The 26,557-nt window shown below is 48.4% G+C and overlaps 1 protein-coding gene across 3 annotated transcripts in view; it reads left to right on the forward strand.

The window, feature by feature from the left end:
* Nucleotides 1-20,118: 20,118 nt before the first annotated feature.
* CBFA2T2 (CBFA2/RUNX1 partner transcriptional co-repressor 2) overlaps nucleotides 20,119-26,557 on the forward strand; it is a 94,536-nt gene continuing 88,097 nt past the window's right edge. Inside the window, exon 1 of one of the 3 annotated variants that reach the window (XM_008168139.4) lies at nucleotides 20,119-20,320. In XM_008168139.4, coding sequence (XP_008166361.1) covers nucleotides 20,293-20,320 — 28 coding nt within the window. In that variant the 5' untranslated portion in view covers nucleotides 20,119-20,292. The remainder of the gene's footprint in view (nucleotides 20,321-26,557) is intronic. The other 2 variants (XM_008168140.4, XM_042854976.2) reach the window with 2 other exon arrangements.

Below are 26,557 nucleotides of genomic sequence, written 5' to 3' on the forward strand. Positions count from 1 at the left end.
GTCACTGCTATTTCAAACCCTGCCATTGCAGAGTGCCGGGATCACTGTGCCAGTGCACATGTTCTTGGCAATCCCAGGGGCCTTTCCAGATTGATGTTCTCCGTCTGGTTTTTCACCTGTCTGTTTGCCTGAGGACAGACAGACTCCTACAGCCCCTTGCCCGGCCAGAGGAGATGAGTGACACACAGACAGGGTGCTCTCTGCAAATACCTGTTTCCTTATCCACTCTGGCCTCCTCTGTCAGAGAGCAGCTTAATGTTCCCCTCTCACCTTTTCTTACCCCGGCCTGTTCCTCACAGGGAAATGGCTTTAAATAAACATTTCAGCCAAAGCAGCAGAAATGTCAGGCAGGTTTCTGAGAGCCACTAAACTCCAACCAGGCTTTCACTTGACTTATTAAAGGCACACTGCCTTGTTTACACTCGGCTGCTAACACCTTCTAAATCCTAGCCTAGACAAGGCCTACTTGCTACAACAACTCAGCCTCTCTCAGCAAGCCCCTGCACACACTCTGGCCACAGGAGTTCCACCCTCACTGGATACTGCGGACGGACAACATAGCACGGATGGGTATCCAGCAGGCATTGCAATATAGCATGGTTGGGTATTTGGGTCTAGCTCTTAGCAGTAGATCTGAGGGAGTTATACAAATGAGGGCAGTATCGTTATCCCCAGTTTACTGATGGGAAAACTGAGGTGGAGAGCAAGGCAGTGACTTGCCCAGGATCACCCAGCAGTTGAGCTAGGAATAGAACCCAGGTCTCCTAAGTTCCAGACAAATGCTCTATCCACTAGGCCACACTGCCTCCCAAATAGCCTGTTCCTTCCAAGTCTGCGCCTTACTGGTCTCCCTTCCCACGGCAGTTGAGAAGAACAGCAGTTGAGATTTAAAAGCTTCTGCCACACGAATGACAACACAAGTGGCCTGAGGATGGGGCTTTTCTTTGAATAATTCTGACTCATAGGCCTGCCGGCCCATCTATCACTTTAATCTTTGCTCACTGGATGAGACTTTAGAACTGCTCCCCCACGCACAGCCAGTGAGCAGAGATTAATCCAATGACTGAGAATTTATCAGCTTGCAAAGAGACTGTCTCTGAACCCCAGTCTGGAGAGTGGCGGGAGTTTATGCTCTCTTGGGCCATCAAGGAAATTCACCTCAGTACAGAGCTGTTGTTCCTGGCATCTGCTAGGCAGAAAGATCATCAGACGCCCCAAATATCCGTTTACTTTAAAAAGCAAATATTCACTTCAGGATGCTGTTTACGTAACAAGTCTCATATAGCTTTAAGTCATCGCCTTTTGCTAGTTGTCACATGCTATTATTGTGCATTTAATATTTATTTAACTCTGCATGTTGTGCCTATGGCAGATGGCAGGCAGTCTGTTAGGCTAGCCACTGAGACAGATTAGTGCCACATCGAAACTAAAACATTGGATGGTTTGGGGAGCAGCAGACTCAACTGCTTCAGACATCAGAGCTGTATGTCTACACATTGGAGTTTTCTTGTCACAGATGTCTGAATGTTGCAGATTTGTGTGTTGCTGTTGGGCCTAGATTTATTCTGGAGACCACCACCCCCCCGCCACACACACACACACACCCCGGTATCCAGGTGGCACAGGGATGACTTCTGAGCACAGGCACAGCCCAACGGCTTCAGCCTTTGCCACTGGGCTGACCTCTGAGGCTCAGCTTGTGTTTCTGCATTAGGATGAACAATAGGAGCTAATCTCCTTAGCACTAATAAAACGCCTCAGCCAGCTTGCCTGAGGTCTAGAGAGAGCCAAGTTCCAGGGAAAGAAAGAGACTTAAATGGCAAAGAGTCTAATAACCTACTCCACTTGCTGAGACCGAAATGAGAAGGGCTCTCGTGCCTTAGGCATGGGCTGATCACCAGTCAGGTCCAGGAAGTGATTTTCTTCCCTGTAAAGGTGTAATTTTGCATAAAATCACAATGGGGCCTTCCTCTGAAGCAAGATGAGACAGAACCAAGATACCAAAGCAGGCAGACCAATGATCTGTTTCATTGTGGCCATTCCTATGTGTCTAGCAGCCCAAAACATTCAGCATGATGCCATCTAAAGGAGAGGAAACTGTGTACTCAAATCACAGGGTCTTTCACTAGCAACATGCAGGGCTGACAGGAAATTACATCATAAGCTCCCCTGTTTAAAGTGCCAGCTCCAGAAGTAATCCAACATTTCAGTCTGAACACGAATGCAGATTCCTGCCAGTCCATGACTGCTACTGACAGTCCCCTCCATCATCTGTGCCCCCCAGGGCCGGCTTTAGGCCGATTCCCCCGATTCCCTGTGCCTAAGAGGGCCCCGCGTCTGAGGCGCCTTTTTAATTTCTTTTACTCACCCGGCGGCAGTCCGCTCCGGGTCTTCGGCAGCATTTCGGCAGCGGGGGGGTCCTTCCATGCCGCGGGAGACCCGGAGCCAAGTGAAGGACCCCCCACCACCGAAGTGCCGCCGAAGACCCAGACCGCCACCTGGTATTCGAATCAGGCCCCGCAGGTCCTAAAGCTGGCCCTGGTGCCCCCAGAGGGGGTCTTGGCATCATGGTGGCCAATGTAAATACCACTCATGCACACCAAGCACAAGTGATGGCAGGATAAGCCATGCTCTTCAATGGATGGAAAGATGAGAGGCTCAGCACAGCGAGCGACACCCCATCCCTAACAAAAATAAACTAAAAACCAGGGGAAGAGGAACAACTTGGGGTCACAGGATTTCCTAGGGGTTAATCAGCATCTCAAGTCTCTTTTAGCAACCAAAATATAAGAACATAAGAATGGCCATACAGGGTCAGACCAAAGGTCCATCTAGCCCAGTATCCTGTCTGCCGACGACAGGGGCCAATGCCAGGTGCCCCGTAGGGAATAAACGTCTTTCAGTCTTTCCAGCTGATCATTATACCCCAAGTCACAGCCCTCCTCCTTGTTGGTTGTTGCTTAAACCCCATGGGTACTTTCCACTTATGGGGCCTCATCCTATGAGGTTTCAGCTCCCATTGACTTAACTCAGCTACTTGTGGGATGAGGGCCATACAGTGCCTTTAATCCGAGGATCACAGAGCACTTTACAAAGTTAGCAAGTCCTCTTCTCTTGTTAGAAAGGAACTGATGCACAATTGATTGCAGTTTAGATGCACCAGTCAGGAATCTCTCCAGCGAGATCTGCAATTGATGGTCATGAGAACATTAAGAGCAAAATCACTTTGACTTATGAGCACGCCCTTTGCTGTAGCTCAGCCATGCTGTATCCAGGAGCAACAAATGGCTTCTCCACTTTTCCCTGAGATCCATTCTGATTACAAAAGTTTTCTTCACCCCAGCAAAGAGTAGAGAAAGAAACGTACACACTCAGTGAGAAGTCGGGACTCAGGGAGTAGATTTTCCCTTATAGCTTTTCCAGTCACATACTGGCCAAGTGCAGGGCATTTCCTTAGGCCAGGTCGACACTACAGAATTATTTGGGTATAATGTTGCTCAGGGGTGTGAAAAATCCACAACCCTGAGCAACAGAGTTCTACTGACCTTAACCCCCCTGTGCAGACAGCACTACGTTGACAGAGAGCTTCTCCTGTCGACATAGCTATCACCTCTCAGGGAGGTAGATTAACTACACCGATGGGAGAAGCTCTCCCATTGGCGTAATAGCATCTTCACTGAAGCCTAAGCCCCAAGTCACAAAGCCCTTCCAGTGCCACTGACTCTTTAAGTAGCCAACAAACAGACAGATGCGATTAGGTTTAGCAGCAGCACTGAGGAAGCATTCACTGCAGGGGAGCTGCAGTGCCGTGGTGGTCCATCCTGCGCAGGGGAAGCTGCAGTGCCGTGGTGGTCCATCCTGCGCAGGGGAGCTGCAGTGCCGTGATGGTCCATCCTGCGCAGGGGAGCTGCAGTGCCGTGGTGGTCCATCCTGCGCAGGGGAGCTGCAGTGCCGTGATGGTCCATCCTGCGCAGGGGAGCTGCAGTGCCGTGGTGGTCCATCCTGCGCAGGGGAGCTGCAGTGCCGTGGTGGTCCATCCTGCGCAGGGGAGCTGCAGTGCCGTGGTGGTCCATCCTGCGCAGGGGAGCTGCAGTGCCGTGATGGTCCATCCTGCGCAGGGGAGCTGCAGTGCCGTGGTGGTCCATCCTGCGCAGGGGAGCTGCAGTGCCGTGGTGGTCCATCCTGCGCAGGGGAGCTGCAGTGCCGTGGTGGTCCATCCTGCGCAGGGGAGCTGCAGTGCCGTGGTGGTCCATCCTGCGCAGGGGAGCTGCAGTGCCGTGGTGGTCCATCCTGCGCAGGGGAGCTGCAGTGCCGTGGTGGTCCATCCTGCGCAGGGGAGCTGCAGTGCCGTGATGGTCCATCCTGCGCAGGGGAGCTGCAGTGCCGTGGTGGTCCATCCTGCGCAGGGGAGCTGCAGTGCCGTGGTGGTCCATCCTGCGCAGGGGAGCTGCAGTGCCGTGATGGTCCATCCTGCGCAGGGGAGCTGCAGTGCTGTGATGGTCCATCCTGCGCAGGGGAGCGGAGGTGGCATACACCGCACGGGGAAGCTGTAGCACAGAGATCACACACACTGTGTGGGGAAGCTGCAGTGCTGAAGTCACCCACACTGCTGGAGGAAGCCGTAGCACGGAGGTTGCACACAGCACGTAGCACAGGTGCCTCCAGGCCCCGGGCGTACTCAACCCCCGTTCTGCCCTAAGCCCTGTCCCCTTCCCCCCAACCCCCCCACCTCTTTCTGCCCCCGCTCTGCCCTCACCCCACCTCTTCTCCCAAGCCCCTACCCACACCCCGCTTCTTCCCACCTCTGCCCCGCCTCTTCCCACCCCTGCTCCATTCCGCCCCCTCCCCTGAGTGCACCCCAACCCTGCTCCTACCCTCCCCCCACAGTGCCTCTTGTGAGTTGCTGACAGCATTAGTCTCGCTTATACCATCTATATCCCATATTGCAAGGTAATATTTGAGGCTAGGTATTGTAAGCCTCTGTAACTAGGTAAATCACCAGACAGGATGGAGACATTAAATAGTGCCAAGTGTCAATCTGCAATCAAAGGTGCTACACCCTGCCCCACAGGGAAGGTCAAGCAACACCAGACAGACTACTGCGGAACATTAAAGAGGACAAAAGACTGTGTTGCTCTGCTCTCCCCCCATGAAGATAAGTCATGCGAATGGATTCCTCCCATCAGCTGAGTTTGCAGCTCAGCACACATGGCAGGAGGGGGGTAACAATCCCTCACAAGAAGTAACTGTATCTCTATGTGGCTTGGACTCTGGAGGGCAAGGTTTTCTAGGCATAAGCAAGAGGTCCCCAGCTGTTTAGCCCTAAAGGACATATAGAGCTTGCTTATTATAAAAACTTCTATTACCTTTTGAATTTTGTAACTCATTTGGGTATCTAAACATTTATAGAGATATCCCATCTCCTAGAACTGGAAGGGACCTTGAAAGGTCATCAAGTCCAGCCCCCTGCCTTCACTAGCAGGACCAAGTACTGGTTTTGCCCCAGATTCCTAAATGGCCCCCTCTAGGATTGAACTCATAACCCTGGGTTTAGCAGGCCAATGCTCAAACCACTGAGCTATCCCTCCCCTACTAAACTATCCCTCCCCTCTCTCTTAGGTTTACCTGCTTTAACTTTATACATAACTCATTTCCTTTTCCTATTAATAAATCTGTATATATTTTATTATAAGATTGGCTACAAGTATGGTCTTTGGTGTGAGATCTAAGGTGTGGTTGACCTAGGGTAAGTGACTGGTCCTTTGGGACTGAGATTAATCTGACTATTGCTGTGATTTTCAGTGTAAGGGACCATCTATCACACAGGCAAGTTTATCTGGGTGGCAAGACAGAAAATCAAGGGGACTGTATGTAACTCCATGGTAAGGCTGTTATAGTACCTGAGGAGTGCACACTTAATAAGTGGTGGGTGAAATCTATGTATAGAACTCATCATAACCAATTTGGGGTTTGGACCCTCGTTCTTAACAGTCTGCCCTGAGGCTGGTACTCACAATGCAGGCAGCTTGACAAGGCATTAATAATTGTCTTCAGAGCAAGCTTTGAATAGTATATAGTAAATAAGGCCTGGTGCCATCCATTGAACAAGGAAGAGAAACAATGTAATAGCTGCTCATTCAGAGTGTACTGTCCTTCTTGTGCACTGAATGACACAGAGGTCTAGTGGAAACAATAGAATGTGATCATGTCATTAAACAATATACCACAATACAGGTCTGTCGCATCTTACGCTGGGGTTACGTTCCGCAGTCAGCGCGTAAAGCGAAAATCGCGGGTAGTCAAAATTACACTGAGTGTAATGGCAGGCGGAATCGCCCGCACTACAGGTACAGTATTAAAATTGTTATTTTTCCCTTTTTTTTGCCAACCGCGTAAAGCTGAAATCGTGCACATTAAATGCACGTAAAATGACTGTACAGACCTGTACATACGCATAGGCTTGACAGGCAACCTTAATTCTGGCATTTCCTAACTTCTGAGTGCTAGACTTTGCAACCTGACTAATATGCTTTCCCTGTTGTCTGTGTATTTATACACACAACACTCACAGAATACAGATTGCATTTTTATACCCCAAAGTGTATTTAAGAACAGCATTTTTTAATGATAAAAATGAAGATAGGGCCCAATTCCATGTACCCATAAATCTCCCTAATTTATGCAGCTATTTAAAATGTATAGAACAGAAGGACATATACTAGAAAACATCAGGGGAACAGACGGGTGCTGCTCAGTTGCACACAGAACATAAATACGTAGGCACAGAAAGAGGTCTTTTTTTTTTTTTTTTTTTTTTTTTTTGTAGTGCAGCAAATAAAAACTGCTCCATTTATTGGACCGGACTAAGATGACAATTAACCCCCCTGGGCAACTGTTACACAGGCTACTGTACTTGACTACTACACCTCAACACGGCAAGCTGCAAGACCCTTCTGGATCATTATGGGATTTGCAAAAGGATTCAGAATCCTAACACTCAAGGCAAGTGGGTATTGGGTGAATGATTGCTCTCTGGGGCGAGCCAAGAGGCAAAAGGGGAGGAGCTGATCTCTGTTGACACAATGTCACATAAGTGCTGGGGTGAAAGGGTTGTTACCAATCCCACTGCGAACTGGGGCGGGGGGGCTTGCTGTGCAATTTGTTTCTTTCAGTGCTAGAAGAGCACATCTGTTCAGAGTCACTAGGAGGAAGGAAGGTAGGTTGCTGACAAAAATAAAACCATATAGAAACATTTCCACAACTCTTCAAATAAACACACAGGCACGCACTATTATTAAGTTTTATGTTCAGCCTCTTACCAGCACTCTTCTGTATGGGGGTGTCACCCTTTGTACAGAAGGCACTGGCATCGCCCAGCTGTCACTGACGATGCAATTTTTATTATTATTCCTGGGGGTGCAGGAGAGGGATTGAACCCAGCTTGACTTGGAGATCCCGAAGTGTCGACAGGGCTGTCAGACAGAAAAAAAAGCACATTTTTAATCTGTAAAGAGAGTATGTTCAATACACCCAGGTCACATTGGCTGGGAGGGATGCTGGGTTGCTTTGCAACACTTGCTAGGATCCTGTGGGCATCTCATCCAAACAATTCCCTGCCATTGTAAGGACCTCAGGCTTTGCTGGCACCGCGGTCTTGCCTGTTCAGTCTCTTGAGGACTAAAATGTGTTAGTCTAACTAAAGTCATTAGGCTCAGGATAGGGGTGTCCGGGTGAATCTGAATGGTCTGTGTTATACAGGAGGTCAGACTAGATTCTAATGGTCCCTTCCGGCCTTCAACTCTAGGGAAAGCCTCTGAAAGAGAACAGACATGGAAAACCCATGATGCTTTTCAGAACTGAACTGCACTTTACCCCGGTCTAAACAATGGAGGACACAAGCTCATTCCAGCCACACCCACACAGCATTGCATGGGCCTCAGGACAGACCGGCTCATCCAGCATTTCCCCATCTCACAGACGTTCCCTTCGGGCTTCCATTTCGTGACAACGGTGTCTGTCTTCTGTAGGATTGATGGACTCAGCCTCTGCTTCTCTTCTCAGAAAGCTCTGAGTTGCAGATCCCCAAACACAAGTCCCCCACAACCCATCTCACATGCCACAATAACTAATCCAGTATAAGTGTCCAGTAGCCTGTCTCCAGCTCATGTTTCCCTGTCTGTGTAAAAACCCAATAGAATCCCCAAGCTGCATGCCGGTGGATTACTGTGTCAAAAATGTGATGTTATTTGTGTCACACAGTTTAATGTGTCATGGGGCCCAAACCTACTGTCTTAATGCTCTTATATCTCCCATTGGCTTCTCCCTATATATACCCTAAACTGATAGTAACACACTTCAACCCCATTTCCTTCCTCTGTAGGGTTACCCCTTTGATCCATTTCACCTCTGGAAATACAAAACAGGAAACAAGCTCTAACGGTTCTGATGCGTGAGTGGTACTACTGTATCTTAGGGCAGCACTGGAAGCACTTTAAGAGGAAGGGACTAGGAAGATATTTTGCTGTAGATGTATCAGCAAAGATAAAGAAAGAGCAAAGGGGAGATAAAACCTCTGTATCTGTTTGGAAAATAACTGGTTACTGGGATAGAGACTTTGCAAAAGCCTGGGTTTCTGGAGTACTTTCTGCTGCATTTTGGTGACGGTGGTGTTGGGGAATGATTCAACTTCTTCCAGGTCCCCTTTTTAGTGGGGATCTTGATTATTCCAGCATCTGGAGCTGTCAACTGAGATCAGGGACCCACTGTGCTAGGAGCTGTACATACACAGGAAGTGACAGGGCTTGTCCCAAAGACTTTCCATTACTTTCTAATGGAAATAACATTGGCATTTTCACTAATCTGTTTAGCTTTTGCAGCCCTCTTCTTGTCCTTCCTTTCCAGAGCAGCCATGCCTTCTAAAACAGAGTGCCGTGCTGCAAGGTCAGGCTGCACAGAGAAGAATGAAATACCATTGACCCTGTGAGGAGCAGCAGCAGCAGAAATTGCCAGCACAGCTGTTGCCGTACTGTTTGAGTGCTGTGGCATATGGAGAACTCCAAGGCCAGATAGCACTCTTTGGGGAAACTCAGTCTGCCTTAGCTTCAATAGTTCTCTGACTGGTCTGTGGAGCATTTCCAGATGGTCAGTAGAGCTGCTTCTGTAACAATGCTGCAGCATCTGTCAATGTTCAAGCAGGGATACTCCCTGGGAGCTGGAGTCAAGTCCATGACTCTTTCAGGGTTTTCAGAGTCTTTTGTGACTAGCTAAACTCAAAACCCAAATCCTTGTCAGCACTCTCTGCCACATCTCTCTGGTCCCATTAGCATAAACTCAACCACAATCACATCTGCAGATGACACTGAAATTGGAGTGGTGGAAGACAGAACTAAATCACAAAGTAACCTGGAGAGAGAGAAAAGCACAGAGAGGGTTTTGGGGGGAGGAGAGGAGAGAGGGATACATGCTACGAAGGGAGGTTTGGTCCTGAAAATAAATGTTAAATCTAGCATTCAGGAAGAGGAAATGATCAGGGAGATAAGACTAGACTGCCACACAGACAACGTTCAAAGGGAGTTAATTTTTATTGTCTTCCTTTAAAGCTGTCCCAAGTGATAGGACTTCTTCATGTGAAGAAACTCTGATGTTGTGTAGAGAAGGTATGGAACCAGAACTGGGAGGACAGGTGGGTCCATGCGAGGATCTCTGTCTAAGAAATGGCCAATTATATGAAAAAAAAGTAAGATTTATTGCAAATTCTTTAAGGTAAGGCAGGGGTTCTCAAACTGGGAAACATGACCGTTCAGGAGGTCACAAGGTTATTACATGGGGGGAGTCATGAGCTGACAGCCTCCCCCGCCCAAACCTTGCTTCGCCTCCAGCATTTATAATAGTGTTAAATATAAAAAAAAGTTTAACTGCATATGTTTTAATTTATAAAGGGGTGGAGGTCGCACTCAGAGGCTTGCTGTATGAAAGGGGTCACCAGTGCAAAAGTTTGAGAACCACTGAGGTAAGGGCTGTCCAGTAACTTTCCTTTAATATAACAAGAACTGAGCCGTTAGCTGCAGTCACATCTGGTGAAGAGCCCATTTTTTTCTCCTGCGCTGTTCAACAGCATGCATGTTGCAATCAGACCATGTTTTCAATGATCTGAGCAGCACTGCTCCAGGGAGGACACTGATCTGGCCATCTAACCTAGACACTGAACAATCAGCCTTTTGTATTTTAAGGGTGATGGTGGTGGGATGATGCTCTTTCTACAGAAAGACTGTCTAATGTGCCTCCTCCTCTCCAGACATCTGGCTGCAGCTGGTGTAGGTAGCAAACACAAACTGAAATCTGTCCGCCAAATACATCCAGCTGTATGCAAGCTACTTTAGATCCAACCACAGCAAAGCACAGCATGGGATTCTACAACAGATGGACCGAGGAGCCCGTCTCTCCCAAACTCCTCCACCCCTTGTGCTCCCTGTTCAATCCGTCAGTCCCCCAACTGGTAGTAAAAATAACACCTGCTTATGGAAGACTTTTCTGAGCTCCTTGCAGTATTGGGGTCTATTATATTATAAAGCTCTTTTTATAGTATACCCGAGAAACTCCCCTACAAAATTCCTCAAAGATACGAAAAGACCCCTCTCTTCAGAAAGGCCAAGAACTCAAAGCAAAAAGGGAGTTTCTAGCCTAAGCCATTCTGGAGACTTTTTGAGCCAAACAAAATTAAAATGAATTCCAGATACATTTTTTTCAAGACATCCCAACATTTGAAGTCCTTTTCTGAATTTTATCCCAGAGAACTATCTGAGGAGGAGTTGTGACATATGGAAGTTAGTTTATTTTGTTAAGTCAGGCTGTCACAAGGTGCTCTACTCACCACTGAGTTAGCGCCTCCTTCTAGCAATCCTGGAGCTTTGTTCCTCCCAGTTCAGCGCCCCCTTTCTGGTCTTCCAAAGTGCAGTTCTCCTCCCACTCACAGAGTCACAGTGCAACTATTTAATGACTTGGCCCTTTCAGCCAGTTCACCCTGAGATTTGCCCTTCTGGGGGAGTGTAGCGAGGTAACGACTCACCGGTGCAGCGCCCCCTGCTGGTCATCATTAGCTCTTTTCCAGTGTACAGAGTGCCCTCTGCTGGCTGGTGGCTCACCTGCCTCAGGCCCCCATGTCCCTCCCAGATCCCAGTGCTCCTTCCCTCAGGATGCTGCCCCCAGCAGTACCCCCTTACTCTGGGTTTCCCCTCCCAGGGGAACCCCCAACCCTCTAAACCTACCTTGCCTCAGTGGCTACTGCCAGTCATCATCCAGCCCCCACTCACTGGAGCAGACTGCAGTCTTTAATGGCCACTCATCACTGGCATGGGGTTAGGACCTGCTGCCTTTGCCTATTCTCAGGCTATATTTCTGTATCCCCAGTACCTTTGTAGGCCTTCATCAAGGCCTGCAACCTGGGGGTTTACCAGGCTAGAGTTCCCCAGCTCCCTTGCCCTAGTCCCCAGCATTACTCCACCTCAGGTACCTTGTGCCCAGGCAGCTAGCCCTTCCCACTCCAGTGCTAGAGTAAGATTCTTCTTTCAGCTCCTGGCCCACAGCCCTCTTATCAGGGCCAGCTGGGCCCTAACTGAGCTGGCCACAGCTGTGGCTGTTTCCCCAATCAGCCTAGCTTGGCTGCTTTGAACCCCTGCCTATCAAAGTGGGGCAACTGCCCCACTACAGGGAGTCTTTCAAAGCCCCTCTGTACCAGCAGCACGAGGTAGTCCTTGTGTCCACTGCCTTGACTACATCACTCCTGCAGTGACTCAGGCAGTCATCTCATTCACTGCCCCAGCAATTCCACTAGGGGAACCCAGGCCTGCCTTCTGCTTTGGGTTCCATCCAAGGCACTACAGTGAGCACTTAAGGTCTGTGGTTATATCTACCGTACTGCTCTTGCCCCTGTACTACTTCCTACCATGCTTCCCCAAGCTTTTCATTCTCTAGCCTTCCTAGTCAGACCCCTCTCTCTTAGGCCTGCAAGGTAAACTCTTTCTCTGAGTGGGTGGGTGATTCTTCCTTTCCCTCAGGGAGCAAGACTATAGCCTTCTTCCCTGCAGCCTTATGCTTCAGACAGTCTTTGCAGAACCCTATCTGTTCTTCTCTTCATTTTCATCATGTCTGCAGGGGTGATAAAGTAGAAACTAAACCTGAAGAGCTGCTCCATATTTGTCTGGACGTTATGCAGGATAGCTGCACAGTCATTCAAAACTCCCTTCCACTCCTGCAGCATTTCTAGGGGGACCATCTTGGTGAATAACTTCACAGAGAACCTTGTTGGTCTGCCCTTTGCCTTTTTTGAATAAGGCCATGTTTTGCCTCCCAGTCACCTGCCTCAGTGTAATGTCATCAAAAGGCAGGACAGCCTAAAGGTACCTAGAGGGGGTTATTACCCAGCTTGCCCCCAGATACCACCCACTACCCCCCCAACATCATATAAGAACCTCCCAGGCATAGCAAAACTGCAAAGCCAGACCTGAAACATAATTTCCAACCTCCTACCTCACTACCACCACCTTTGCTTACACGGCCGAATGGCCAAGCCAAACGGCACATACAACAGACAAAAATCTCAACGCGACCCTCCTCACGCACACACTGCTTACCATCTCTGAGGTCCCCTGAGACTGGGATTCTTCCCAGGGAAGGACAGGCAGAAATGTGTATTGAGGTGGCTATCACAGCCTCTCTGAAATATGAACAATAATCACTTGTGGGGTTTTTGCGCTCGCACAGCCACAGCCCCTCCTCCAGCCAGACCCTCTAGGACAGGGCCTCTAGCAACAGCCAAGTGACTGGCCAACCTGACTCGTGTTGACATGTTCATGGCCCTCAGTGCTGAGTCCCATAAACCCTAGAAATCAGCGGAGAAGTGGAGGCAGTACAGGAGGAGGCAGAGGAAAACCAACAGAGAGGTCTCCAGAGACAGCGGCCAAGGACAGCATTGCCATGGCATAAAGACCGTAACGAAAAAGACCGGGAGATGCAGAGGCAGCCACAAGGCCCTGCTGCAGCGTACGGTACTATTAGGGCAGTAGGCAAAGCGGTGCAAACCAACACCCAGCCACGTTATGCAGTCCCTGGACAAAACCAGCTACTGGAAACAGCAGCAGCTCCTCCCCACTGTACTCTGCTGCAGCACTACTCCCAGGGGCCACTTCCTTCCCAGACACTAGCTCAAGGAACTGAGAACAGCTGTGCCTGGGAGCCTGGCTCTTTTGAGCCCTCTAGCCCCCTGGGAAACTTTGAGCCTCAACACCAGAACAGTCATGAACAAGAAAAGGCAGAGGAAAGTGGTGACATGAACCCCCTCCCACTGTGTTCTGCCCCGTTTCATTAAAGGTTTCTTTGTAGTTGCTAGATAAGATTGTTGTTTAATAATAAAAACTGGTTGTTTCATTATTGTTTCAGGTACAGGTTTATTTGTTTGTTACATAATACATTGCTGGTTAATAATAATAACCTTGAAAGCATACGGAGTCGACAATGCATTTTACACAGAAAAGTGTTACCTTTGAAATAATTCATAGGGTTTTGCAAAATTATCTAGGCAAAGACACAAGGTAAAATAAGGATTGCCACAATGTTACACGTTCACTGCCCAAAACAGCACTGAACTGCTCACAGTCCTTCCCCGCCCTCCCCTCCCAGGTTAACAGCTGGATGTTCAGCTGCACAATTTCAGGCCTGAAAGTCAAAACAAGAGCAATAGACATCCCTGGCAATATTGCCATGGCTGTTTCCATTTTCTGTGGGACACATTGCTCGTTGCTGAAACCACTGAGTAAAGTCTCTGCATCTCAGCCTCCCACCCACAGTTAAGGACTTCTCACTCACAAATATTATGCAACATACAACATGCTGCTATAGTCTTTCGCACCCTTTTTTCCTGCTGTTTCCAACCTATTCCACAAACACGCTACCTTCCTTTTGAGTGGCCAGACATACTCTCCACTGTCATTCTGCAGCTTCTGAAGCGATAGTTAAACAGTTCCCTCCTTCTGCCCGGTCGGCCTGTGAATGGCTTCGTTAACCGGGGAAGCAGAGGGTAAGCCGGGTCTCCCAGGATAACTGGACAGTGTCCCACCATTAATGTACATAGCAATCCTGGGGGCAATCGGTCCTTTCTCCATTAAGGTAACAAAGCTGAGTTCTGAGAGATCCTAGAATCGTGGACCTTCGAGGCCACTCACCATTTATGTCTGTAAACCTGCCACAGTGGCCAACCAGCCCTGGAAGCCCCATGGAGAAATACCCCTTTCTGTCTATAAAGTCTGAGCCCTGCTGGGAGGGACAAATAATAGGCATATGGGTCCCTATCAGTTGCCCCAGAAGAGTCTGGGAACCCCATGTGTGCAAAGCCATCAGTGATCTCCTGGCCTTTACCAAGTTTTATAAGGTGGTGCAACAGTGCCTTTACCGGGGCACTACACACCTGCAGGACGAGGGCCCCAACAGTCACTCTCTCTCCCCTCCCCCCCACTAAACTGGTTGACTATGGACTGATAGCATTCAGAGTGACCAGCATCCAGATGGCAATGGCGACCCACTTCTCAATGGGTGTGGGGCACCACATTTGTATGCTGCAGCTCCAGGATTAGCTTAGCACAGATCTCAAGAAAGGCTAATGCTGAAATTCCCTCACCACTACTGGTCATCCCAAGTCTGCAGAACGATCCCTTCCCCCCATTCCAGGCTGGTTTCCTGAGCCCAGAAATGGCACTGCACAGCATGAAGCTCCTCCAGGAGCTGCTCCTGTACTATCAGTTGCTCAGCATCCTCCTTCTCTTCCTTGTCCTCATCCCACTTCCTCTGCCACTCAAGCTCTTTCTGCTGGTACATCATCTACTCGGTGGTGCAGCGGGTGGAGTCCAAATCTGAATTCATCTGGCTTTGAGTGCTGAAATACCACCCAAGTAGCCTCTGTGTCATCACGGCTGTCAGCATAGTGGTGAAGAGCATTGTTGGGTCTATGCTGGCTGACAGAAATGGTGCTGCCCTGGCCAGAAAGGAAGCATGCGGCCAAGGCAGCAGAAACATGAATTTTTTAAAAAATTTGAACTCATCTGGCTTCTGCTATGCATCCCACAATGCACAGGGAGAAAAATCCCTGCAGGCACATTTCTCAGCAGCAAAGCAAAAGACCATGGGATACCCTCCAAGAATGCCAAATGCTTAGTACGCAACAAGCCACTGCCATGTGTACACAATGCACACTGAAAGAGGGCACAGGCATCCTATGTGCACTATTAGTGCAGCTTGTGTATTGCACGTTACCTGACATGCATAAAAAAGCTGCATATTAAACTGCCTGTGTAGACAAGCCCTAAGACAGCAGCTAGTTAGTTCTGGTGTTGAATAAAGAAGCTCAAGGTTCTATCAGTACTGAAATGCACTCTAGAACTGCCAACTGATTTCAAGTACATGCAACTGATGGTGGCCCACGCCAGGCAGGACTCAAAGTAGAGAACTGCCTTGTTATAGGAGCAGAATAATATACTAGAGGAGCTTGGGCCATGATGGAGCAAACGGAGGATCCACATGCCGGCTGAGCAGTTGTTTGAGGGCCAAGAGGGTGTAACTGCTTCATGCCCAGATACACCTGATTACAGAGCCCCCATCGGTTCCCATTTCTCAACCAGGCCACTTGCATTTCTTCTCATCTTCAAGGCCCTGCAGAACTCAGCCCCCTACCACAGGAACACAGGGAATGCCTTCCCAGATCTGATCAAAGGTCCATCTAGATTCATAGGTTCTGAGGCCAGACAGGACCATTGTGATCATGTAGTCTGACCTCCTGAATAACACAGGCCAGAGACCTTCCCCAAAATAATTCTCAGAGCAGATCTTTTAGGGGGAAAAAAATCTAATCTTGATTTTTTAAATGGTCAGTGATCCACCACAACCCTCAGTAAGTTGTTCCAATGATTAATTACTCTCACTGTTAAAAATGTACCCCTTATTTCCAGTTAGAATGTCTAGCCTCAGCTTCCATCCAATGGACTGTGTTATAACTGTCTCTGCTAGACCGAAGAGCCCATTATCAAATATTTGTTCCTCATGTAGGTACTTATAGACTGTAATCAAATCACTCCTTAACTTTCTCTTTGATAAGCTAAATGGATTGAGCTTCTTGAGTCTATTGCTATAAGGCATGTTTTCCAACCCTTTAATCCAGGGGTAGTCAATAGGTGGACCATGGGCCAAATCCGGACCACCAGATGCTTTTGAACAGACCCCAGAATCTTTTTATTTATTTATTATTATCATGATTGTTATTATGTTTGTATTTATTTTCTCTGGAGTCTGGACCTTGACCAAAAAATTTGGACCTTGACAAAAAATAACTGACTACCCCTGTTTTAAATCAGTCTTGTGGCTCTTCTCTGAACCCTCTCTCCAATTTATCAATTATGGACATCAGAACTGGTCACACTATTCCAGCACAGGTCGCATCACTGCCAAAAACAGAGATAAATTAATCTCTCTGCTCCTCCTCAAGATTCCCTTCTATGCATCTAAGGATTGCATCAGCCCCTTTGGCCACAACATAGCACAGCTGATTACCCACCATGACCCCTCATCTTTTTCAGTTGTACACTCTTGCTTCCCAGGATAGTGCCCATCCTATAAGCATGACCTCCATGCTTTGTTGCTAGATGTATACAGATAGCCAGATTAAAATGCTTTACTTTGCTTGCGCCCAGCTTATCAAGTGATCCAGATTGCCCTGAATCAGTGACCTGTCCTGTTCATTATTTACCACTCCCCCCAATTTTTGTCATCTGGCATCCTGAGTCCAATGGTAGCAAGTACCAGATGCTTAAAGGATGGTACAACCCCCCCCCCCCCACACCCCGTTACTATGGAATATGATACCCATAGAAGTTTTTCTACCCTCCTACCCCACTACACTCACTTCAGTCAAATCTCTCAAGTCCTACTTCTTCTACAATGCCTACAAAAAGTGAGGCAGAAATGATTACATATAGAACTCAACTGAACCACTAAGCTGTGCACATACCTACTAAGTAATCATTAGTAACCCTCACTTCTCCCTTACCCCATTCCCTCCCTGTTTGCTACTCCCATGCACTGTGCCATGTCAAAAATGAGATAGGAAAGTCTTCAAAACAGAGTCTATGCCCATAAGTATTTGTTATGTAAAGCATTTAGTCCATTTCTGGGAGCTGTAACAATAACGATGGAGGCAACTCTCTTGAGGATACAGGCGGTGAAGAGATGAGTGCAGGCATACAGGAATGGTGAGAAGCAGAAGATAATGCAACAACAAAAATGTAAATATCAAAATGCACATAAAAGGGCCACAGGGAAAACGTTAAGGAAGTGTGAAAAGGAATAGGCAAGAAAATACCAGAAGTATTGCCAACCACACAGAAGCTGCTATCACAAAGGCTCAGGTTTGATGGCTGGCGGAAATAACAAATCTTGCCAGCATAAATCTAATCTAAAGGCAGAACAAAGTAAATGGGAAGAAAGAACATGAATCAATTGCATCCAAAGAGACAGAATTGATGTTTACCAAAGCTAATGGAAAATGAAAGAAAAATCACTTTAAAAAGAACGAGACTACTAAGAAACTGCTCTAAACATTAAAGAAGAATTGGAAGGGGAGTCTGAAAAGCACAATTCTAGCCTCTTTGTGAAGATTCATACAAGGGGTCAAAAGATCCATGAAGTTCTAAAGGAAGCTAAAGCAAAGGCTGCTTGTCTTGAAGTAATCAGAGGTTACAGAGGAAAAGGAAATGTGACTGGAGGTCAAAATCTAATCTGAGGCCTTTACTACATGGTGACCTAGCATTAGTAATAGAGAGCTCATCCATGTTTCACAACCTGCATATTTGATAGTATATTCATTTATATATTTAATAAAACAAAGTGGAATAGAAAGTATTAAATATGTATAGGCTTGGAAGGATTAGACTTTTATCAGTAAATGTCAGTAAACATCAATTTCACTGTACACAAAAAAAATCACAAAAATAGTTCCATTGATAAAAATCAAAATTTACACATATGCAAAGTAAGAAAAATGCTGCTTGAGAACTTTAATGATTCAGTGATTTTGATATATGAATTAAGCTTGTTACAAATGGACTAGTGAATGAATAGTAAAACAGATCTGATTTGTTGATGTAAGGATATTTAGTTAGTATATTTTGACAATTTGTGTTTTAACACTTTATAAAGCTTTAACGTTTGACTCTCAGTGTCATTATATAATTGTCACCCCCACCAATAATGTCCTGGAACTCTGAAGATTTAAATATATAAAAATGTAGAAACATGTTTAAAAATAAACATCAATATTATCTGTCCAAATTATTACAAAAAAAAAATCAAATGCCAAACTTAAATATGTACAATGGGGTGCTGGTCCATGATTAGGACTCTTAGGTATTATGGTAATACAACTAATGAATAATACAGCCATGTGCCATTTTGCTTTGAAAAGTGATTAAAAAACCCATGATTTACACAACAGATCTGCTCCCTGTGTAATCACAGTCCTATTTCCCTCCCCTCCTGCCCCCATTTTTTGCTTCTGTTAACACTGCAGAGCTAAAACAGGTAAAAAAGTGAGCCCAATTCGATTCCCACTTGTGTAACCTGAATAGAATTATTAATTACATTCCACTCACAATACCAAATTCAGTCACTCAGCCTGCACTGGAATTGTACATGTGCATAAGAGCAGAATAGGTGTAACTGAAGGCAATAGGATTATGCAGTTATAATTGGGGACAGAATTTAATCTACAGACTACCTGTTATAATGCCTGAGAAATAAAGAGCCCAACTCGACTTTTAGGATGCATCCATACTACTGGCAGTTAGATTTTTTTTTTATTTGTAAAATGAACACATTTCATTTGGAATCACTGATACAATAACCAAACACGGAACCATGTCACCTTGCAGAGTAGAATCACATCTTAATGTTATAAATGGAATCTAAACTGTTGCATTTTCCTTTTTCAATTTTAACAGCAGACGCTTACCGTTGCATTGATTATTATTGTTTGTAATGCAGTAGCCCAGGGAATAGGGATTGGGGCTTCATTGTTGTAGACGCTGTAAAATCAGGTAGTAAAATGACGGTTCCTGCCCTAAAGACCTTGGTCTTGGTTTATGACAATGCACAGCAGGTGGATAAAGGAGGCAAACATTAGTAACAACATGATTTTACAAAGATTAGCTCTATGCACAATTTAAAATTCTTTCTAAAGGGTTATTTTATACCTGTTATTATAGCTGGAGTCCTAGCAGTACTCAGAGCTAAGGCTGCCAAGTCTTTCCATTCTAAGTCCCTGTTTTTCCTTATTCATAGCTTTCTAATACATTCACCTTCCAAGGTAAAATTGTCCAGGCCTGGTTTCTGTACTAGGGTGAATTTTTAAATAGACTGGCGTTGGAGCAAGCTATGTAAAAACCCAAGGAAAGTGTGAGTGAGGAAAGGGAGCAAAGAGGGAATTTCTTTTCCATTAATAAAAAAAGTCCCCCCCGCCTTTTAAACAGCTCTCGCTCCTGTGTGTTTTGGGATAGGAAGTGGAAATTCGGGGCAAAGAAGCTCTAGGGGGTGAGGGATGTAAGTGTTGGGAGTCTGGAGAGAATCTGCTTTGACTTGGCACATACAGAAAAAGGGGGAACATTGCAGTGGCCTCATGCTAACTGGGGCAGGGCCTGCACTAGCAGATCTTGCAGTGTCTGGATCCCAGCAACCACCCCCCATAGAGCTCACCCCCGCCTCCCCATGGGTTCCAAATGATGCCACATCGCTGCCCATACAAATCCCCAGCCCCTCCCGCATCCTGAGCCCCCAGCATCCCCCACCCCAGCTCCTCCCGCCCCCTGAGCCCCCAGCATCCCCCACCCCAGCTCCTCCCGTCCCCAGCATCCCCCAGCCCCTCCCGTCCCCAGCATCCCCCGCCCTTGTCCCCACAGACGCTCAGCACCCGGCCCCCTCGCCCCACTCAGATCCAAGCGGCTCCCACACGCTGCCCACGGAGGCCAATCAGGGCTTGCGAAGGAGGGGAAACGAGCCTCGCTCAGTGCGCGATGACGTAAGCGCGCCGATCGGGGGCGGGGCTCGAGGCCCCAGGGGCGGGACCAGCTCTGAGGGGCGGGGCCTGCGCGGGGCCTGCCTAGCGCGGCGCTGGCTGCCAGTAGTAGCCGCCAATCTCCTGTCCCGTCCCGGTGTCTGGCCGGCGCGGCCCGCCTCGCAGTCGGAACAAAGAGCGGTCCGGCCATGGTGGGGATCCCGGGAGCCTTCCAGTGTAAGAGCCGCTTCCCGGGCAGAGCGGGGGCCGGGTCCGCCCTTCTCCCTCCCAGCGTCCCCCGACCCCATCGCGGCTCCCGCCGCCCCGGCCCCCTCTCTCACTTCGCGGTCGTGTCCCCATTGCCCCATCGCCCCTCTCCCACCCCTGCCCCCATCGCTCCTATCCCTGCACCCATCCCCCGCCCCTAGCTCCCCGATCCCTGCGCTCATCCCCGATCCGTGTCCCCCCGCCCTGTCCCCCATCTCCCCTCTCCCACCCCTCCCCTGCCCCCATCGCTCCTATCCCTGCACCCATCCCCCGCCCCGCCCCTAGCTCCCCGATCCTGCGCTCATCCCCGATCCGTGTCCCCCCGCCCTGTCCCCATCTCCCCTCTCCCACCCCTCCCCTGCCCCCATCGCTCCTATCCCTGCACCCATCCCCCGCCCCGCCCCTAGCTCCCCGATCCCTGCGCTCATCCCCCATCCGTGTCCCCCCGCCCTGTCCCCATCTCCCCTCTCCCACCCCTGCCCTGCCCCCATCGCTCCTATCCCTGCACCCCGCCCCGCCCCTAGCTCCCCGATCCATGCGCTCATCCCCGATCCGTGTCCACCCGCCCTGTCCCCATCGCCCCTCTCCCACCCCTCCCCTGCCCCCATCGCTCCTATCCCTGCACCCATCCCCCGTCCCGCCCCTAGCTCCCCGATCCCTGCGCTCATCCCCGATCCGTGTCCCCTCGCCCCGTCCCCATCGCCCCTCTCCCACCCCTCCCCTGCCCCCATCGCTCCTATCCCTGCACCCATCCCCCGTCCCGCCCCTAGCTCCCCGATCCCTGCGCTCATCCCCGATCCGTGTCCCCTCGCCCCGTCCCCATCGCCCCTCTCCCACCCCTCCCCTGCCCCCATCGCTCCTATCCCTGCACCCATCCCCCGCCCCTAGCTCCCCGATCCCTGCGCTCATCCCCGATCCGTGTCCCCTCACCCTGTCCCCATTGCCCCTCTCCCACCCCTCCCCTGCCCCCATCGCTCCTATCCCTGCACCCATCCCCTGCCCCGCTCCTAGCTCCCCGATCCCTGCGCTCATCCCCCATCCGTATCCCCCCGTCCTGTCCCCATCGCCCCTCTCCCACTCCTCCCCTGCCCCCATCGCTCCTATCCCTGCACCCATCCCCTGCCCCGCTCCTAGCTCCCCGATCCCTGCGCTCATCCCCCATCCGTATCCCCCCGCCCTGTCCCCATCTCCCCTCTCCCACCCCTGCCCCCATCGCTCCTATCCCTGCACCCATCCCCCGCCCCTAGCTCCCCGATCCCTGCACTCATCCCCCATCCGTATCCCACCGCCCTGTCCCCATCACCCCTCTCCCACCTCTGCCCCCATCGCTCCTATCCCTGCACCCATCCCCCGCCCCGCCCCTAGCTCCCCGATCCCTGCGCTCATCCCCGATCCGTGTCCCCTCACCCTGTCCCCATCACCCCTCTCCTCTCTCCCACCCCTGCCCCCATCGCTCCTATCTCTGCACCCATCCCCCGCCCCTAGCTCCCCAATCTCTGCACTCATCCCCCATCCGTATCCCCCCGCCCTGTCCCCGTTGCCCCATCGCCCCTTTCCCACCGCTGCCCTGCCCCCATCGCTCCTATTCCTGCACCCATCCCCCACCTCACCCCTAGCTCCCTGATCCCTGCGCTCATCCCCCATCCGTATCCCACCGCCCTGTCCCTAGGGCCCCGATCCCTGAGCCCCTCACCCATCCCGTAGCCATGTCCTGCCCCAGGGCCCTGATCCCTGAGCCCCTCACCCATCCCGTAGCCATATCCTGCCCTCAGGGCCCCGATCCCTGAGCCCCTCACCCATCCTCTAGCCATGTCCTGCCCCCAGGGCCCCGATCCTTGAGCCTCTCACAGCATTTCCCCATTCCTGATCTCTCTGAATCCGTATCCCTGATCCTTGTGCTCTCACCCCACCTATTTCTTTTCATGCTCCGCCTCCCTTCCCCTGATCCCTCATCTGCGTCCCCATTCCGTGATCCATCCCTACCACCTTCCCTGTGCTCCTCACCAGCATTCCCCTTCCTCCTAGGTCCCCATCCCCTGCTTCCCTCATTACTTCTGATCCCCATCCCCCTGTCTTGCCTACCCCGGGCCCACTCCTTCCCCCTACCCCTTCCACTGGGATCTGGAGCAGTGAATCAATGTTTAAGAACAATCTAGTTACAATTGCCTGCCCATTTCACTCCTCTCTCTGTGTTGGGGGGGCAGGGAATGAGCTGCTGTTGGAAACAGCCCTTAAAGCTCTGCGCGAATGTACAGTTCTCCATGGTGGGAACGTGGATCTGGATGGATTGCCCTTGATGACCACACTGGCTGGGTAGCTGGTGCTTCTTTTGTCAAGAAGGAATGGCAGCTGAAAATAGTGTGTAAATTAATGTTACTCCTGACTGCATTCACAGTTTGTTTATTTTTGCAGGGAGATGGGGAAGGAAGTGCATTTGCTGCAGGGCTGCCTGCTTCAACAGGGCCTGGGAGATTGTGTTATGGGAGTAGATATTGGTCTCAAGCCTAAGCAGGCTGGGCACCCCAAGATGTGGTGGATGTGGAGTGGGGGACGCGCCCTTCCTCTGGAGTCAATGTACCTTAGCATTAGGTGTGATCAAGGTGTATTGGAAACTGGGTGGTGGCAGTTGTGAATGCTTTTGCTAAGCATCTCTGCCACATCCCCTCCAGATGTCCAAAACCACTTTCTCCCTCACCCTGGCCAGTGTTCTTCTGTTCTGTCATTGATTTCATCTAACTTCTATTTGTTCACCAAATCTCTTCAAAAATATCAAATTCCATTGCCTTTATTGCGGGTTAAATCTGTGGAAAACTTGAGAGCCCCAAAGTCTTAATTTTTTCCTTCAAAGGATATTTAAAAAAACAAAAACACACAAAACCTCAAACAGTGCGTTCAGTTTTGTGGAAACTTTAAAAGAAATTACTTCTTGGCTCAGACTAACAGGAGAAATGTTCATCTCCAAAGCAGCATTTTTGAGAGAGATCTGAGGGAGTGAGTGTGGGTTTGGAATGGGCCTCTTTTTGTCGTGGTTGCAGTCGATGACTGTTAGTCTGGCCTGGAGAAAGGAAGTCTGCAGCTCAGATATCTCAGGATATTTTGAGGCCAATTCTTGCTCCCATTGAAGTCAATGGCAAGATTTCTGTTTACTTCAGTGAGGGCAGGATGGGCCCATAGGGTAAAATTCACCTCTGGACAGTGAACAAGTGCAAGGGTTTAATTGTTATAGCGGCTATTTGCTGGCGTTTTGCACTGGGGTATATTTCACCCCTTGTGAGACCATGATGATTTCAAATGTTGTTAAGATAGCATGCTAATCATTCTGGGCTCAGTCTAGCTATTGGGCAGGTGCAGGAAACCATTACATGCATGTGGAGTTATTGACTTCAGTGAGGCTCTTTGTAGACATGTGGGTTCACCCAGAAGGAATTAGGTGCAGGATTGGGCCTGTTGGTCTTAAAAAGCTTGATTCGCTCTACTTGGCTTCGGAATTTACAAAAGTGTATTCTTAATTTTGAGCAAAACCTTTTCAGTTCTTTTTGAAGGGAAATGTTTTATGGATAACTGAAGATTGTACACATTTTGTCTGGGACATTGTTTTCATAACAAATGTAAGGTTTTTCTGCAATTCTACTAGATCTATTACTCCAAGAAATTGAGCAATGTCCTATTAACCTAATTTAAAAATTAATATGACTAAACATGTGTTCGCTTGTGAATGAAGCTGTCAAATGCTTAGGGCTGTCTAAACTAGAAAAGTACCACTATAATATGTTGGTTAGGAGGGTGATTTTTTTTTTTGACCATTATACCAGTATAGTTAAGCCCATATAGCTATACTGGAATAACTCCCCATGTGGACTACATGTGGTGTGCCATATATTAGTGTAGCTTATTCCACTTCTGATCCAAAATAAGCTATACTGGTATAAACACTTTTACACTGGTATAACTCTGTCCATGCTAGTACTGTTGTAATGCTTTAATTATACTGGTATAGTTAAAGTGGCCAAACTTTCTAGTGTATTTAGGCCCCTTATGAAGTACTTCCCCTTTTCAAAACTCAGTAAATATTAACTAATCCTTTACAACCCTCTTGTGAATTACTTCCGTTATCCTTCCCTTCTCACAGATGGGGAAATAGAGGCAAAGGTTGTCACCAATGCCTGGCTGCAGGGGAAGTCAGTATCAGAGTAGCGTCCTGTGCTTGGATCACTAGACTGCACCTATCTCCACTAGCCCACGCATCTTCATTACACTGCATGAGTTTAGAGGGAATGTTAAAACCTGAAACTACTTAATCTTAAGCTGGTCAGGGTGGTTGCTTTAACCCTGTATTAAATGACGTTTTACACTGAAAAGTGGTAATTGTCCCCATAAAGCAACATTTTTGACTTGTTGCAACTTGATATTGTTCTATCGTTTGTAAATACTCCATGACAAAGTACTTTCTGTTGTTGAGTGCAAGTGTGTTTTACATCTCTCTGGGCTGGTAAAGCAACCGTATATCTGTGTAAAATGAATTGAACAGAATAGAACTGGATTGCAGATCAAATTGGAAGATCAGAATGTAGGAGTCTTTGTTTTGCTCTCTGATAGTAATAGTTCTTCACTGCAAAATCTCAGTAAACCTACTAACTGGCATGTTTACACACGTCCTTCCTATCAGACATACAGCCAAATGAACTAGAAACAGAATTGTGTGCATGTATGTGTGTAACAGAGCACTCCAGTGTTGCTATATAACAGCCTGCAGAGTGCTCCATTGGGGATACGAAGGTGATTAACTTGAGCTCCATTTTAACTAACTTTACCGAAACAGGTCTCCTTCTAGGAAGAGTTGCAATCCTTTTCTTTGAAAGCTGTAAAGTTGGCAGGGCTGCAGGGAAGTACATTACTGCTGCCAATGAGTGGAATAGATGGTTAGTGTGTGTATATAGCCGTAATAGCCTCCCGTTCATTCTTCTCATCTTTTCTTACATGTGCAGCATTTGTTAATTTATGGATAAACCTGTGTGTTCAGAATTGATTTCAAGCAACAGTGGGTTGAGTAGTAAGGTGCAGGAAGAGAGAGAGAGAGATCACATTGTGATGCTTTTGTGTAACTGTGGAATAGGATCGGTATTCGCTAAGATCACTGTATCCTGAGTGTGTCTGTGTTGACAAGTTGAGTTCAGTGAAGCGAGGCAACCACTGAAAGTGCATACCAAAGTTCAAAGAAAATTAGAGCATTTTAAAATGAAATGTGCTGGCCTGAAAGGGAATCTGCCTAAAGACAGATGCCAGCAGTAATGTAGAAACAGCCAGAAAAGCTATATGCCTGGTTACTTAAGGAATTGCCAAATGAAGGAAACTACAGATGATGGATAAATCCTTGTTGTGTGGTGGAAAAATGTACTGGGATGTGGTGGGAGTAAGGGTATTATGCAATCAATCCAGTTAAAAATATTTTCGTGTCAAACCGTGCACACTCAAAACACCATATTGCCAAGGTGGCTGCTGAGAGAAGTAAACTCTAGTAGAGAGGTCACGTTATAATAACATGAGTTAGATCATGTAATTACATGTCACATATTCGCAGGCTATGAAAAAGAGTGCTCTTCAGCTTGCATGTGTCTTGCAAAAAGTCCCATTGTGACCTGTTTGTGGTGCAGAATGATTTGCAGTCAGTTATGCAGGCATTGACAAGAATGCATATTGGTGTAGGACCAAGCACCAGGTGAAAAGATGATCTCTTAATACCCTACTCAGAAAAGCTATTCAAGGGGGAGGAAGGATGGTCCTGTGGTTAATGCACTAGAGTGGGACTCCGGAGACCTGTGCTCATCTCCTGCCTTTGCTACAAATTTTCTATATGACCTTGGTAAGTCACTTAGGCTTGGATCCTCAAAGGTATGTAGACACCTGACTCCCATTGAAATCAGGCTTTGATCCAGCAAAGCATTGAAGCATGTATGTAACTTCAAGCATGAGAGTAGCCACCTTGAAGTCAATGGGTACATGCTTAAATGCTTGACTGGATCATAGCCTTTTGGGCATATCTAGGCTACACTGCAATCAGGAGATCAAAGCTAGCTCTAGTAACAATAGCAGTGAAGCTGCAGCAGCACAACCAGTGGTAGCATGGCCAGCAGCCATTCAAGTTTGTACCCAGTATCCTGGGCAGGGTTGCACTCAGGAGATTAGCCCCTGCTGCTGTCGCAGCTACAC

This window comes from Chrysemys picta, chromosome 13, assembly GCF_011386835.1.
Source record: "Chrysemys picta bellii isolate R12L10 chromosome 13, ASM1138683v2, whole genome shotgun sequence".
NCBI classification, from domain to species: Eukaryota; Metazoa; Chordata; order Testudines; family Emydidae; genus Chrysemys; species Chrysemys picta.